The sequence below is a fragment of the Pyxicephalus adspersus genome, chromosome 7, assembly GCF_032062135.1.
Source record: "Pyxicephalus adspersus chromosome 7, UCB_Pads_2.0, whole genome shotgun sequence".
In the NCBI taxonomy this organism is placed as follows: Eukaryota; Metazoa; Chordata; class Amphibia; order Anura; family Pyxicephalidae; genus Pyxicephalus; species Pyxicephalus adspersus.
In genome coordinates, this window is record NC_092864.1 from 229267 (window position 1) to 239625 (window position 10359).

Below are 10359 nucleotides of genomic sequence, written 5' to 3' on the forward strand. Positions count from 1 at the left end.
GTGATCAGTGGGCCTGTGTGTGGAACAAGTGAGAGATTTTACCATGGGGAGCACAGATTTGTATTGTGTGCCTGGACCTCGGGAGCACTTTCATGATAGATTCCCTTTGCCTGTCATATTAATGTGCTTTTCACTTTCCATCCTATCATTGTGCATTGTTTCCTGTCTGAGCACATGGCAGACATGGATGGCTGCACCAGTAGAGGGCAGCATCAGGCTTTGAGATGTACTTTGTATACTGTGACATTGATATACTGCACCACTAGAGGGCAGTATTGGCCCTTTGGTCCTGTACTGCCATCCTGGAGATTTGTGTTCAATCATCTCTCTGGTAATGAATGGTCATTGCATTATTGGGTGGATTGGGCTGCCATAGGCAAATATTTCTGTGTTGGGGATGAATTTGTCCATAATGCCTTTAGCTTCAGTAATGACTGAGAGTTTGTTATAAAATGCTTTTCCTGCTTGTCCAGAATACTTTGTGCTGCTCTGCGATGTACATTTTTGGTTGTGATCACTTCCAGGTGCCGGTCCATGGGCTAAGGCTCCCAGCTGCACACATCTAACACATTCCCACCGATTTCAGTGAAACATTTTGGGCTGTGTGCATTCAGGATTTGGGTTTTCTATGAATGCAGTGTGTATGTTTGTGTGAATTTCCAGCTGCTCTCCGTATTTCTGTTCAGACCCTTCAGTCTTCCTGTATTGGTGTTAAAGCCGGATGCGGAGTTCTTTATGGCAGCAGTGACTACGGCTGGCTCCGATCAATAACCTCATACAGGAATTATGCTACTGACGGAGAGGAACGCTGAGGCAGCCATGTTCTCATGCTGACCCCTGTTATAATGTCCATATAGCCACTCTACAACGTCTAACAAGCATGCTGTCAGTGAAAAGGCTCGAAATTAGGATGTATCTGGTCTATATAATGGCGGCTCTGGGTGTACAGTGGGATAAATGTCTCTATATTAGGATGTATCCGGTCTATAAACCAGCGGCTCTGGGTGTACAGTGGGATAAATGTCTCTATATTAGGATGTATCCGGTCTATAAACCGGCGGCTCAGTGGGATAAATGTCTCTATATTAGGATGTATCGGGGTCTATAAACCGGCGGCTCAGTGGGATAAATGTCTCTATTAGGACAGACTGGGCGGAGTCTTCCGTCAGAAATTCCACTAAACCAGTTTTGCAGGGAATGTGGAATGCAGAAATGTGAGGCAGGAAGATGAATCCTTCTAATAGAGATCTGTGGGGTCCGGTGGTGCACTGGAAGGGGGGAGGTACTGGTGGGTCATCCAATGGGTGAGCGGAAATTCCTGGTGGTGCCCATTCACTTTGGGGGAACGCTAGCTTGTTTCCTGAAGAACCCAGGTGGTGGCGCTCTGACATTACACCAGGATGGAAGGTTGGAGATCTGTGAATGGTTTCCTTTCTGGGACACAGGAAGTGACATCAGTAAATCCTTCCAGGGCTTCCAACCCTTCCATACTTCATGAGTTTTAGCCCCCCCCCCATCCTGACTATATCAACTTCCAGAATTCACACCAGAAAGTCCCCAAACATTCCGGGAGTGTCCTAGCTATGTGTGCTGGGTGCCGAGACTCCGGGATCACTTCCACCCACTGGCTGAGGAATGTCCTGTGAGTCACAGCCGGGGAATCCACACCTACTGCAGGTGACATTCCAGTCTACCTGCGTCACCCCTATCATCTACAAGAGTCCCAGGGACAGACCAGCCACAGTACACACCGGAGCACCCAGGGCCCAGCATCCCACAGGACTTCACACGGGACTAAGGACCCCAAGGACCCTACCCATAGGACACTGTACCCCAAGGACCCTACCCATAGGACACTGTACCCCAAGGACCCTACCCATAGGACACTACCACAAGGACCCTACACGGGACTGTATACACTGTGTACCCCAAGGACCCTACCCGGGACTGTATACACTGTGTACCCCAAGGACCCTACACGGGACTGTATACACGGAGGACTGTATAAGAGATTTCTATTTCAATTCCTCCGATGAGAATTGGGGAATGATGTCACCAACCATGGACTCCCCTGACAGGTCGGGCACACTTGAGATAAAGGTAAGTGGTGCTCGGTTGGTCAGTGCCATAGTCATCGAAAGGTTCTGCCCCCCACCCCCCATGTCTTATAAAAGTTGCTTTCAGCATTCATTGACAGCCAGTAATGTAAGTCTGAATTTGATTGGTTACTGGGGGAAACACAGAGAGATGTGATTGGAGGAGCTTTGATCCAATTGGTGTTACCGCAGGGCTCGGTGTCAGACCCTTTAATAAGCTTGCAGCCTTCCTGGATAGAAAATGAGGACAGTAAGTGTGTGTAGGTGGCTCCCCCTGGTGGTGAGAGCCATTATTCCCACAACCTGACCTCCATGTTATGGGAGCCCATTTTAATAAGGGGGCCCCAGATTTTTTCCCCCATTACCCAGGTGAATGACTACATGGGTACATAGTACACCTGTAGACCCCCACAAGATAAGGCCCCCTCTCCCAATGATAGCCCTTGCCACTGATAGGGGCAGGTAGGGGGATGGGTTTTGCCGCCTCCTTTATTTAGAGGCATTGGATAATTCTGACCAAATACGTAGATTGCCTGGGCCTTAAATAAATAGAAATGTAAAGATAACCAATACGTACATACAGGAAGATTGGTGAAGATGAAAACATTCAGACGATGGGGTTCATTGCGTATGTGCGCTGATTCCCACACCACGCATGTGTAAGTTGCTTTTCCAAGAGCTCATGCGTCGTAGTATAGGTCACCTGACTACTGGGGGCTATTGCTGCAAGGGGTAACAATTCGGCAGCACAGGAGTGAGGAGGAATTTATAGGATTTATATACACCATATGATTGTGGTGCCTCCAGTGAATGATTCACACATTTTGCAGTGTACCAGACCTCCTGATGAAGCCGTTCTTACTGCAAAATGCGTCAGTTACTGCCCCCCCCCCCCCCCATGATGATGGAAGATCTCTTCTCACTCCCCTGTATAGGGGTCTTTATGGCTTATTGGGGGACTGATTGTATTTGGTACAACTAACGTTTTCTATCCCAAATATTTTATTGAAGTGTTTAACTGTTGGAGAAGTCCTTTCCTTCTTTAGCTACCCAGATTCCTGAGGACCCCCAATCCAGAGGATATTTTCCCACCCATAAAGCGGGCACCCCCACAATCATTCCCCCATATGGTTGTCTTCTGCACCTTACACAGAGAAACATTGCTGTAAGCTGCGTCCCCGGGGTCACAAGGCCCCAATCTATCTGTGAAGGCCCATTCTATGGTGCAACCCCAAAACATTCCACACATACCCATAATAGCAGACCCGGGGAGGGGCACATTCACTGGATGTAGGGGCACGTTGCTAGCCATTGTAGGTCTTCACTAAACCTGAATTCAACTTTTTGCCCAATCTGATCCCCCTGCCGGGGTGATGGGGCCCGCCCATACTGACCCCAGACTTTTCATTCTCCTGGTGTGAACCCTTGTGATGTAATTGGCACTGAATTCCTCCACACTGCACACATAATTTGTTATTGTAGAGGGCTGTATGGAGGGCAGACCCAGGCAGGAAAATTGGGAAAATACCCCCTTTCCACTACAGGGCATACACAGTGGTCCACGCCTGAGGACCACGGCACTCCAGGATGACACCTGATGTCTGGCCGCACCACCCCATCTCATTCATGTATTATGGCTCCCCCTTTAGGAACTTCCAAACTCTACAGCAAAAAAGTTCCAGAATGGTTCAGTGGACGAGACCACAATATTCATAGAGCTCCCGAAACATGGCGCCCCCCAAAGGAAACCTCCAACATTCTGCAGCCTCCGAAAACTGGCCATTATGAGCATTGTGTGCGGAGTCTCCTGCGTGGGCATCAAAGCATTACTCCTGGCTGTGCGGGTGAGTCATCACTACCATCATCTTCTACTACCTTCTATGCTACAAAACTACTCTCGTCATCCTCGGCTTCCCCCCATGCTACAATACTACCCCCATCATCCTCTGCTTCCTCCTATGCTACAATACTACTCCCATCATCCTCTGCTTCATCTCATGCTACAATACTACCCCTATCATCCTCTGCTTCCCTCTATGTTACAATACCACTCCCATCATCCTCTGCTTCCTTCTATGCTACAATACCACTCCCATCATCCTCTGCTTCTCCCTGTACTACACTACTACTCCCATCATTGTCTGTACTTATAATCTTTTTATTTTTATTTTCTCTGACAGGCGGAGGAGGAAGTCTCTGGGAAGGATTATGAGTTTCTGGCTCGGCGGTCGCGCAGATTGTCAGTGCTGAGCATTGCACTGTTTGTGGGGGGGCTGATCTGTCTGCCTTTTCTGGTGGTCTTCATATCATACATTATGACTCTGATAGAGTGACCATCACTCCATAGGGGGCACCCACCTACTATGAACTGCACAGACCCACTAAATGTGCCCCTTGTACAGATCCCACCACTGAATGTGCCCCCTGTGACTTCTGCACAGGATGCGACCCCCGCACAGACCCTGGCACGGACGATGGTCCCCGCATGGACTATGGCCCCCGCACAGACCCTGGCACGGACTATGGCCCCCGCACAGACCCTGGCATGGACGATGGTCCCCGCACGGACTATGGCCCCCGCACAGACCCTGGCACGGACTATGGCCCCCGCACAGACCCTGGCACGGACTATGGCCCCCGCACTGACCCTGGCACGGACTATGGCCCCCGCACTGACCCTGGCACGGACTATGGCCCCCGCACTGACCCTGGCACGGACGATGGTCCCTGCACGGACTATGGCCCCCGCACAGACCCTGGCACGGACTAGGGCCCCCGCACTGACCCTGGCACCGAATACGACCCCGGCACGGAATACGATCCCCGCACAGACCCCGTCATGGAATACGACCCCTGTACAGACCCCTATTTTGTATTATTTGTGAATATTTTTCTATGGCGTTTTTATACAATAAAATGATGAACCTTCAAGTAATGGTGGAGCTTCTGTGTGATGGCTGGGTTGGGGTCTCCCCACATTATACAGGAGTGCCTAGACACAGGAAGTCACCTGATATACAGCTATTAGGATACAGAACAGGAGTGCCTAGACACAGGAAGTCACCCGATATACAGCTATGAGGATACAGAAGAGGAGTGCCTAGACACAGGAAGTCACCTGATATACAGCTAAGAGGATATAGAACAGGACTGCCTGCGTATATGAGGGTACAGAAAAGGAGTGCCTAGGCACAGGACGTCAACATTATTATGGCTATAGGGGGCAGTGTATAAGAGTTGTATATAGGGGTTTTTCTATGGGGGGCAGTGTATAGGAGTTGTCTATAGGGTCTGTCTATAGGACGCTGTGTATAAAAGTTGTATAGGGGCTGAGCTTAGGAGTTGTCAATAGGGGGCTGTGTATAGGAGTCTTCTATATGGGTTATTCTTTAGGGGCTGTCCATGAGGGGTTGTGTGTATAGGGTTCTTTGTATAAGAGTTGTATATATGGGGTTTTTCTATGGGGGGCAGTGTATAGGAGTTGTCTATAGGGGTTTTTCTATAAGGTGCTGTGTATAAGAGTTATATATAGGGGTTTTTCTATGGGGGGCAGTGTATAGGAGTTGTCTATGGGGGAGTGTGTATAGGAGTTGTCTATAGGGTCTGTCTATAGGGTGCTGTGTTTAATAGTTGTCTATAGAAGGGCTGATATAGGGGGCTGTTTTTAGGAGGCTGTGTATAAGAGTTGTCTATAAGGGGGCTGTGTAATAGAGTTGTCTATAGGGGTTTTTATATAGGGGGCTATGTACAAGAATTGTCTATAGGGGGGCTGATATAGGGAGCTGTGTATAGGGTGCTATGTATAAGAGTTGTCTATAATTTTTTTTTCAATAGGTGGCTGTGTATAGGAGGCTGATATAGGTGCTGTGTACAAGATTTGTCTATAGGAGGCAATGTATGAGGGCTGTGTATGGGGGGCTGATATAGGGGTTTGTGTATAGGGGGCTATGTATAGGGGCTGTGTATAAGAGTTGTCTATAGGGGTCTTTGTATAGGGGGCTGTGTATGAGTGTTTAGGAATTTTCTATAGGGGGGCTGATATAGGGGGCTATCTATATGGATCTGTCTATAGGGAGCTATGTATAGGGGTCTGTGAATAGGGAGCTATGTATAGGGGGCTGTGTATAAGGGGCTATGTATAGGGGTGTGTGTATAAAGGGCTGTGTGTAGGGAGGTGTGCATAGTGAGCTGTGTATAGTGAGCTATGTATACGGGTCTGTGTATAGGGAGCAATGTATAGGGGTCTATGTATAGCGGTCTGTATATAGGGAGCTGTGTATAGGGAGCTATGTAAAGGGGGCTGTGTGTAGGAGGCTGTGTATAGGGAGCTGTGTATAGGGGGCTGTATAGGTGGCAATGTATAGGGGCTGTGTATAGGGAGCTCTGTACAGGGGTCTGTGTACAGGAGTCTGTGTATAGGAGGCTATGTGTAGGGGGAGGTGTGTAGGGAGCTGTGTAAAGGAGGCTGTGTATAGGGCGCTAGTATAGGGAGCTATGTATAGGGGCTGTGTATATGGGGCTGTGTATAGGGGGCTGTGTATAGGGAGCTATGTATAGGGTGCTGTGTAGAATGGCCTGTGTATGGGGGCTATAGATAGGGGGCTGTGTATAGGGAGCTATGTATAGGGGGCTGTGTATAGAGGCTATGTATAGGGAGATGTGTAAAGGTAACTATGTATCGGGGGGCTGTTTATAGGGAGCTGCCTGTGTGGATTCTGTGCCCCTCCCCCTCCTCGTTCATCATTATATCTGTCCTGTGTGTGGATTCTGTGCCCCTCCCCCCTCGTTCATCATGATATCTGGGGCTTTTTTTGTCATTGTGCTACTTTGTGTGTTCAGGTGCATCATGCGCCCCCTGCTGGAGGCAGTGTCTTATCTGCACAGAAATAACATTGTTCACCGGGATCTGAAGCCAGAAAATATTCTGATGGACGATTGTCTGAACATCAAACTGTCTGACTTTGGCTTCAGCTGCGTCCTGGAACCTTCAGAAAGGTTGAGAGGTTTGTAACAGATGAATGGCTGTGATGTGAGGGGTGGTGCAGTACAAGTTTGGGGGCAGAATCTGCTATGATGGGGCATCCCCCGGCTTTCTCTCTATTCCTCAGAGCTGTGTGGTACCCCGGGGTATTTGGCTCCAGAGATTCTGAAGTGTTCTATGGATGAGACTCACCCCGGATATGGGAAGGAGGTGGACCTGTAAGTATGGAGATCACAGGAAAGGGCGGCAGTGTGGCAATGGGGTGGCAAAGCATTGCAGTTTCCCTTTCTGTTTCAGGTGGGCATGTGGGGTCATCATGTTTACCCTGCTGGCTGGCTCCCCTCCATTCTGGCACCGCAGACAGATGTTGATGCTTCGTATGATTATGGATGGACGTTTCCAGTTTACTTCTCCTGAGTGGGATGACCGATCCGCCACTGTGAAGGATCTGGTAATGTGATTGGGCGAGGATTCTGCCGGTCGAGGCGCATGCTGTGTAATGTCTGGAGTGCTAGCTCCAATGCTCCCTGATGATTTGGTGAAGGTGTCACCCATCAGGATAACACTTTATATATCTACAAAAGTTTGAGTGCAGTCAGCTTCTCCTTTCACTGTTCAGTCACAGGGTGGGGAAGAAAAGGAGACCTGTAAGTGAAACTGCAACATATTACGATCAGACAGGACTCTGCTGTGTGACAAAGCCTTGTAAATTGGACACTGGATGGACAGAAAGCCCCTTTAGGGAGTAACCCAGGCTTGTGTAAATCTTGAATGATATATTTTGCGCTTTCCCTGCTGCGCTGGGTATTGGGGTGCTGCGTCCTGATTTCAGATTCCGCTTATTTTTTATCACCGGGTTCAGCATGGTGTTTTGTAGTATAGGGTGCGGGGGTTCTGTAGTACCTGGATCTCATTATCTGTGTGTCACCTCCAACCTATTACATCCCTACATACATTCCTCCTCCCTGGGTGCAGCGGTCACAACGCAGCGCCCCCAGCAGGTAAAATACATTTCATTCCCTTTCCTTTATTTAGATTATTCGTCTCCTCGAGGTGTCGCCAGAGAAGCGGCTCACAGCAGACCAGGCGCTCCAACATCCCTTCTTCCAGAGCCATCAGAGAGATCGGGGCTCAACCGTTACTCCCTATTACCGCTTCCGGGTCAGTCTGTCTCCTATTGGTCAGAGAGAAGGGAGGGGGCAGGGTCTGTGTCTCCCATTGGTCAGAGAGAAAAGGGGGTGGGGTCTGGTCTGTGTGTCTCCCATTAGTCAGAGAGAAAAGGGGGTGGGGTCTGTGTGTCTCCCATTAGTCAGAGAGAAGAGGGGGTGGGTCTGTGTGTCTCCCATTGGTCAGAGAGAAGGGGGTGGGTCTGTGTGTCTCCCATTGGTCAGAGAGAAGGGGGGGTGGGTCTGTGTGTCTCATGTGGACAGTAATTAAACCATAGAAGTGACATTTGAGGAATAAAATGTTTCCCCACTGAGATGTAAGTTAGGGGTGGCCGGAGTTCCCCCTTAGCCTTCTTATAATAGGATTGTCTCTTCACAGACTGCGGCCTGGGCGGCGCTGGCCTGCGTGCGAATACTGGTGAGATGGCGACGAGCTCGGCCCGTTACCAGTGATCTTCTGATCAGAGACCCGTATGGCATAAAGGGGGTCCGGCGCCTGATCGATGCCTGCGCCTTCCGCATCTATGGGCACTGGGTGAAAAAGGGGGAGAGACAAAACCGGGCAGCTTTATTCCAGAACCAACCCAAAGCTTTGGGGGGGGGACCCTCTTGGAAGGTTTGGGGGGGGGCCCTCTTGGAAGGTTTGGGGGGGGGACCCTCTTGGAAGGTTTGGGGGGGGGCCCTCTTGGAAGGTTTGGATAGATAGGAAGTCCTAAAGGTCACTGATACTAATCGGTCATATTTCTAGCTGTAGTCCTTCCTCTGGGTGAGTGGGCTCCAGCTTCATTTCCAGAGGCACAAAGTCTTCCATGAATAGCACAGAACTATGCGCAGGGTGATATAATGTCAGGGTTATAGTTAGGTGGGGGCTATAGTTAGGTGGGGGCAGGTCAAATGGTCTCTTCTTTAGTCTGCTCCTGTAGCTCCACATTCCCACAATTCTCTGCTCCAAAGCTGCTCCCATCTATGGTATCATCCTGGTCACTTCCTGTAAAAGTCAAAACAAACTTATTCTGCTCCCATTGTTTAGTGATGCCATGTCACTCGCAACTCTTCCCACCTGCGCCACATCTAGCATACCCCGCGCCGCGTCTACCCCGACCTAGGCTCCCACCCGCGCCGCGTCTACCCCGACCTAGGCTCCCACCCGCGCCGCGTCTACCCCGACCCAGGCTCCCACCCGCGCCGCGTCTACACTGACCCAGGCTCCCACCCGCGCCGCGTCTACACTGACCCACGCTCCCACTCGCGCAGCATCTACCCTGACCTACACTTTCACCTGCGCCACTTCTACCCTGACCTTCACTCCCACCTGTGTCACTTCTACACTGACCAACGCTTCCACCCGCACCACTTCTACCCTGACCTACGCTCCCAACCGCTCCTACACTGACACACTCCCAGCCGCTCCTCTGCTACCCTGACCCACGCTACCACCCGCGCTATGTCTAAACTGACTTACGCTCCCACCCGCGCCGCTTCTACCTTAACCCACGCTACCACCCGCACCGCTTCTACCCCCTGCCCCACGCTTCCACCAGCGCCACATCTATCCCCTGCAAAAAAGCATTGCTCAGACCCTTTGGAAACAGCAGAGCAGACCCCCATATTAGGCACAGACTTTCTGCAAGCACTGTGATAGGTTGGTAGTTCTTAAAATTCACCAATTTCTTTAAACAGCTACAGGAGTTCTCTACTGAGCAGGGCCCCAATCCCAGAGATCTTTTTATCACCAATTTATGATAAACACTGTGTTCCATGTGACCCTGTACACACCTTGATCCACACTTTTTAACTCATTTTCATAGGAGATGGTAAGGTCTAAGCAAACCTAGGAGAAAAAGAAAAAGGAGATTCTTAGAAGAATCACTGCCAGAAACCAACCTAATGACAGACTCTTCCCAAACCCAGCCATACACCCTACAGACCCCTTTCCTGGTCCCGGGTGTACACCCTACAGAACCCTCCCAATCCCTGGCGTACACCCTACAGACCCCTTCCAATGCCAGGTGTACACCCTACAGACCACTTCTCGGTCCCAGACCAATCCAAAGCTTACTCCCTACAGACCCCTTTCCTGGTCCCGGGTGTACACCCCACAGACCCCCTCCCGGTC

General features: G+C 50.2%; 3 protein-coding genes across 3 annotated transcripts in view; 2 read left to right on the forward strand and 1 right to left on the reverse strand.

Moving 5' to 3' along the window:
* The first annotated feature begins 15 nt into the window (after positions 1 to 15).
* TMEM265 (transmembrane protein 265) lies at positions 16 to 5021 on the forward strand. Its single transcript, XM_072417016.1, has 3 exons — positions 16 to 2100; positions 3746 to 3940; positions 4277 to 5021. The coding sequence occupies exons 1-3, from the start codon at positions 1636 to 1638 to the stop codon at positions 4427 to 4429; spliced, it is 813 nt and encodes a 270-aa protein (XP_072273117.1). The 5' UTR covers positions 16 to 1635; the 3' UTR covers positions 4430 to 5021.
* Positions 5022 to 6805: 1784 nt separating this feature from the next.
* PHKG2 (phosphorylase kinase catalytic subunit gamma 2) lies at positions 6806 to 8997 on the forward strand. Its single transcript, XM_072416896.1, has 6 exons — positions 6806 to 7099; positions 7205 to 7295; positions 7375 to 7528; positions 8113 to 8238; positions 8623 to 8859; positions 8992 to 8997. Exons 1-6 carry the CDS (start codon positions 6889 to 6891, stop codon positions 8995 to 8997), a joined length of 825 nt encoding a protein of 274 aa, XP_072272997.1. The 5' UTR covers positions 6806 to 6888.
* CFAP119 (cilia and flagella associated protein 119) overlaps positions 8871 to 10359 on the reverse strand; it is a gene marked incomplete in the record, with an annotated part of 10400 nt that continues 8911 nt past the window's right edge. The window contains 2 exon segments of the mRNA XM_072417019.1: positions 8871 to 9231; positions 10020 to 10074. Of these exon segments, the coding sequence (XP_072273120.1) occupies positions 9134 to 9231; positions 10020 to 10074 (153 nt within the window).

Bases quoted from the DNA above. Each gene is read 5' to 3' on its own strand.
- TMEM265 (XM_072417016.1), top strand. From the start codon at position 1,636: ATGTCCTGTGAGTCACAGCCGGGGAATCCACACCTACTGCAGGTGACA. The intron at 2,101-3,745 runs GTAAGTGGTGCT...CTCCCCCTTTAG, and splicing joins CGGGCACACTTGAGATAAAG to GAACTTCCAAACTCTACAGC. The intron at 3,941-4,276 runs GTGAGTCATCAC...TTTCTCTGACAG, and splicing joins CATTACTCCTGGCTGTGCGG to GCGGAGGAGGAAGTCTCTGG.
- PHKG2 (XM_072416896.1), top strand. From the start codon at position 6,889: ATGATATCTGGGGCTTTTTTTGTCATTGTGCTACTTTGTGTGTTCAGG. The intron at 7,296-7,374 runs GTAAGTATGGAG...TTTCTGTTTCAG, and splicing joins TATGGGAAGGAGGTGGACCT to GTGGGCATGTGGGGTCATCA. The intron at 7,529-8,112 runs GTAATGTGATTG...TCCTTTATTTAG, and splicing joins CCGCCACTGTGAAGGATCTG to ATTATTCGTCTCCTCGAGGT.